The sequence below is a fragment of the Zea mays genome, chromosome 9, assembly GCF_902167145.1.
Source record: "Zea mays cultivar B73 chromosome 9, Zm-B73-REFERENCE-NAM-5.0, whole genome shotgun sequence".
NCBI classification, from domain to species: Eukaryota; Viridiplantae; Streptophyta; class Magnoliopsida; order Poales; family Poaceae; genus Zea; species Zea mays.
Window position 1 is genome coordinate 68066971 of NC_050104.1, and position 4654 is coordinate 68071624.

Consider the following 4654-nt stretch of genomic DNA (forward strand, 5'->3'; position numbering starts at 1 on the left):
TCCAAGGACGGAAGGCAAGTACACCCTCCAGTCATAGAAGTATACTCACATGAATGGAGGTTTCTTGCTCACCATGTCCTCGGCAAAAAAAAATAACAAAATCATGGCTTCCGTACGTGAGCATGAAGCAGAGTTACGCAGAGATATAGGTCCCATTTGTTTGACAGGAATCTACTAGATGTAACAGTTAGTAGCTAAACAATTGCTACTGGAATTATCTAGCTAACTATTAGCTAATTTACTAAAAGTAGCTAGCTACTAGCTAGATTGTTTAAATGTCCTCAGCTAATTTTAGCAGCTAAATATTAACTCAGGTGCATTCGACTTACAAACCCAGGCGTGCAGCATTCCAAAATGCAGGATTGCTGGTGCTACAAATTAATCCATTCCAAGGATTATTCAGATGCAGCTACCTCACTGAGTTGTCAAGCAGCAATTGAGCAGCCTTCGTAATCATACCAGTTGTTGGCACTTCTATTTCTCACCCGTCCACATCAAAGCCAGGCATGCTGTGTTCTGTAACGTGGCTTATATCAACTGTCATGACCGAATAGAAATTGCAACACTAGATCGACCTGGATGGGGGAAATTTAATGGTAGCTTTGAAGCCTGATAAAATTGCAGAAATTTAGTTACTTTTATCAACTCATATTACTGCCGCAATATTTTTTTAGAACAAATGAAAAGAATCAGAGAACATGCCATGCACATCTGTGCTAGAGCCATTTCAGCTGGGAACATATCTATACCGGCGCAGTTTATACAGATCTTCCAATGAACAGACCAAATAGCTTTACCATAACTTAGCATATCTATTGCCTGAAACACTCCTCATATATATCTCTAGCCGCAGCATGCAGCTGCGGCGGTATTACGCACAGCCTAGTAATCTCGATCATGACTTGAGAATTGGGGGCTGAGCATACGGGCCATTCAACCAGCCATTGGCGACCTTTCTGTACGCAGCTTCGGTCATGTGGATGCCGTCCCAGCTCACGTACGACGACGGGTTGGAGCACACGCTCGCGCCCTGCTCGCCACACTTCTTCTTCAGGTTGAAGTTGTAGTTGCCCTGCCCTCCTGCGCCGCAGCACGCCTGCAAGGCCGTGCTAAAACCTGCAGCAGCTCACAGTGTTCGTTTCATTTCATGGAACGGAATGCCTTTGGAGCCAGCCACCAAGAGATATACTTGGAGAAGCAGACAGAGAAAGGGAGAGAACTCACCAAATTTTCCAGGGTTGACGACAAACTGCAGTGCAGCCTTGAAGTAATCTCCATACATGATCTTCGTCTTGGGGTACTTCTTCTGAAGCTCGTCAAGCTGCTGCTTCAGCTCCCTGTTGTGGTGGAAGGCCAGGCGGTTGTACCTCCGAAGGCACCCGGTCCGGGCGTTGTAGTCTGCTTTGCTGCTGGTGTTGTACAGCGTCAGGTACAACGGGAAGCAGCCAATTGGGAGAACGCCAGGCACCAGGAGGTCTGTTGCCCCAAGCTCGATCAGTTTCTGGAAAAAATTTACATTTTTTTTAAAAAAAAGTTTGCAGAGTGTGACTGGAAATTAGGGAAGTATAGTTAAAAAGCAAATGTTGCGGAACTAGCTTTACACGTAGGTACGGGCAAACAGATGTATAAAGCCGTTAAGCTAGTTACAGATGCACCACCACCACCATGTCGTCAGATAAATCTATCATGTCGTCTTGAAATTTGTGGAAGCAAACCATTGTTTACAACCATTCCATGATGGGCATGCGCATAGCAAAAGATTCTCTCTTCATCTGTACCCACCCTACCTTTTGCATGCCCATTCTCTCTTTCATTGTGCAATCATGTTCTACCTGGAGCCCCCTCATGCTTGCATCACATGGGGCTGCACTAAACAACAATCTGATGGACTGTGCAGAAGCTCAATTTAGCATGCGGAAGTTCAGGGCCACGCCATCAAACATTTTCCCCCCATTCGAAAACAGTTGACCACTTTCTGAAACTCTACTGCTGCATCATCAATGTATATGCAGAATGGTGTATGATGAAATGTAAGGGTCAATCATCTACTAGTGAATTTGAGACTCATAGTTGAGAAATGCTACCTCAACGCCATTGGCGATAGCCTTTGCAACAAGGGGCACGTAAGTCTTGACATCAGAAAATGGGACGCCGGAGAAGAGCGGCGCGTTGTAGTCGTTGCCCCCGAACTCCCCGACGACGAACAGGGATTTGCTGAAGTAATCCTTGCAGTCTGCAACCAACATTCGGTGATCCACTGCAAAATTTTCGAGAACATTCAGTGCGGGTGAGATTGGGGCCGGACCTTGCTCCGATTTACAGAGGGACGGCTTCATGTCCTGGAGCCAGCCGATCTGGGTGTTGATGGAGCCGGTGTTCCAGATGCGCTGGTCGATGCCGTGCGCCTTGAAGAAGGAGTACTCCAGGGCCGTCGCGCCGGTGATGGCGAAGTTGGCGCCCTTCTTGAAGTCCTTGCCCTTGGCCTGCGACGGTGGCGGCAGTGGCAGCCCGAAATGCTCGGCTGCATAATTGGCCAAAGGTTCCCATCACAAAAGGGAAAGAAGAGACTTTAATTCGCATCAGTACTCTGCTAAAACTCTAGCAGCAGAGCGGAGACGGCAACGATTCACAGCGCGGCAAAGCAGCAACCCTTTTTACCACCAGTTTTCTACCACTCGTTTCCATCTTTTTATAAAGGAAGGTCGGAAAAAATCAACCCCTTTTGACCTCGCCCTCGCCCTCGCCTGATTAAAAGGGTAGCACCACAGAGAAATGAAGAGCTGAGAGCAAAGAAATGGGACTCTTACAAACAAATTTAGTAGTCACTAGTCACCTCATCTTTGTTTTTCCCTTTTTCTAAAATTTAACAAACAAATTTTAGGTTTGCTCTACCAAACTTTTTGTTTAATAAAAAGAAAAGAACAGGTCAATTTCATCTTGACCACCCAAGTCATAGCAGGCTCCTCTTGACACTCAAATCAAAAAGTTTTAGCGACGGAGACGTTTGAATTAGATATCCCAGAGACCACAAAAATAAGTACAAGCAGTTGGGAAAAATTAGTCACGGAAGCGAAATAAAAACAGCTGCCGGTGTTGGAACGAACTACTACTAGGGTACAGTGCAGTACCCAGGAAGTCGACGACGAGGCGGCCGTTGGAGCAGCGGCCGGTGGGCTTGCGGAAGAAGGTCATCCCGTAGGGAGGGCGCGCGGTGGTGAGCGCCTTGGGCGTGCCGTTGACGATGAGGTTGCCGGCGTCGGAGAGCGAGTCCCCGAAGCTGAAGATGGCCGTGTACGACTTCTTGCTCCTGGCCGCGGCGCAGGTGGCCGGCAACGCCGCCACGAGCGCGGCGACGAGCAGGAGGGGGAGCACGCCCCGGCGCGGCGGCGCGTGGGCGACGGCCATTGCGGCTGCGGGTGTCGGCGGCAAGCAGCTATGTCGACGCGGCCCGACGCGCATGTGCGGTAAGAGACGGGAGGCGGGGCCAAGTTCTTTGCTTGTGTGGCGCGTTGCTCTCCTCCGCTTTTGCTTTATATAAACTGCGGCTGTGGGAGTGAAGAGAGTGAGAGAGAGGTGGCCAGTGTGGCCTGTGCTGGATGCTTGCAGAGCTTTGCAGGTGCTGCAGCAGCTCAGGATGAGGTGTGGGTGTGGCAGCCACTGGGCAAATGTTTTGGTTTGGGCCGACGATTGCCCCTACGGTTAGCATTGGATGCAGCTATAGTAGCCGACTAAAATTAAAGACTACCGTAGTTATTAGCTGGTAAAATTAATAGAGTAGATCTAACGACGCGTTTAGGTTCATGGAAATGTATTGGATTGTGATTTTCAGTTCAGCCCGTTACGAGATAGCGTGAGATCGGATATCGCTTCATTTACAGTTGTTTACTCCCAGAGGTGGGCAGTTGTCACAGAGAAGCGGGAGTATTCTCCATAGGAGTACAGTTCATCCATCTATTAGCTAGTGGGATTACAAAAACAATTCAAAAAATATTAAAATTAGGTCTACAAATAGAGGGATGTTTGGATTCAATCACGCTTTTCACTCTCTATTTTGCTCCTTTGTTTCATTCCTCTCACTACCCTTTCACTCCAAAAAAAATTCTTCCATGTCATCCGCGGCCTCTAGCATTCAAATAGATGAAGACTAGATATTCTATATATTGCATCAAACTATGATAGATACAGCGGTGTGAAGCTTGCCTCCGAGTATTCAACGATAGGGAGGTGAAGAGCAGTGGAGCTACATCGACCAGGATCATAAAGCCACCCACAATCAGCTGATGTGAGATTACTTCAATAACTTGTGGATCTATCATTCACTCTACTTTCGTCGAATGCACCACATGCAGACTCTTTCTATAAATCTTTGACAGATTAGGTGACCATTCCCCCTAATTCACTCGTAGAGTCATGAACTCAAACACAGTGGTTTCTTCCCTCGCCAAAAATACATCGCTTCCCTCTACATGCTCGCCTACAATAATGTTGCTAACTCCATCAATAAATATATTAAAATAAGGAAACATATGATCTTAGAGAGTCTTGAGCAATTCTATAATGGTGTTGTTTCATGTTTTGGTGACAAGTATGTATAATCGTTGTCCCACTGTTGGCGATCTTAAGTATCTTTTAGCTAAAGGGAAGAGATGGATTT

General features: G+C 47.2%; 1 protein-coding gene across 2 annotated transcripts; it reads right to left on the minus strand.

Moving 5' to 3' along the window:
- Positions 1–618: 618 nt before the first annotated feature.
- LOC100283707 (uncharacterized) lies at positions 619–3849 on the minus strand. 2 transcript variants are annotated; one of them, NM_001156606.2, is given in 5 exon segments: positions 619–1116; positions 1225–1501; positions 2085–2233; positions 2306–2521; positions 3129–3506. In NM_001156606.2, coding segments are annotated over 5 exon segments (1194 nt in total). In that variant the 5' UTR covers positions 3460–3506; the 3' UTR covers positions 619–895.
- Between the last annotated feature and the right edge of the window lie 805 nt (positions 3850–4654).

Excerpts from the sequence above, each read along its gene's own strand:
- LOC100283707 (XM_020543690.2), bottom strand. The coding sequence starts at position 3,459 with ATGCGCGTCGGGCCGCGTCGACATAGCTGCTTGCCGCCGACACCCGCA. Across the intron at positions 2,522-3,128 it reads CCTCGTCGTCGACTTCCTGG|CCGAGCATTTCGGGCTGCCA; the intron begins GTACTGCACTGT and ends CCAATTATGCAG. Across the intron at positions 1,117-1,224 it reads CGTCAACCCTGGAAAATTTG|GTTTTAGCACGGCCTTGCAG; the intron begins GTGAGTTCTCTC and ends GAGCTGCTGCAG.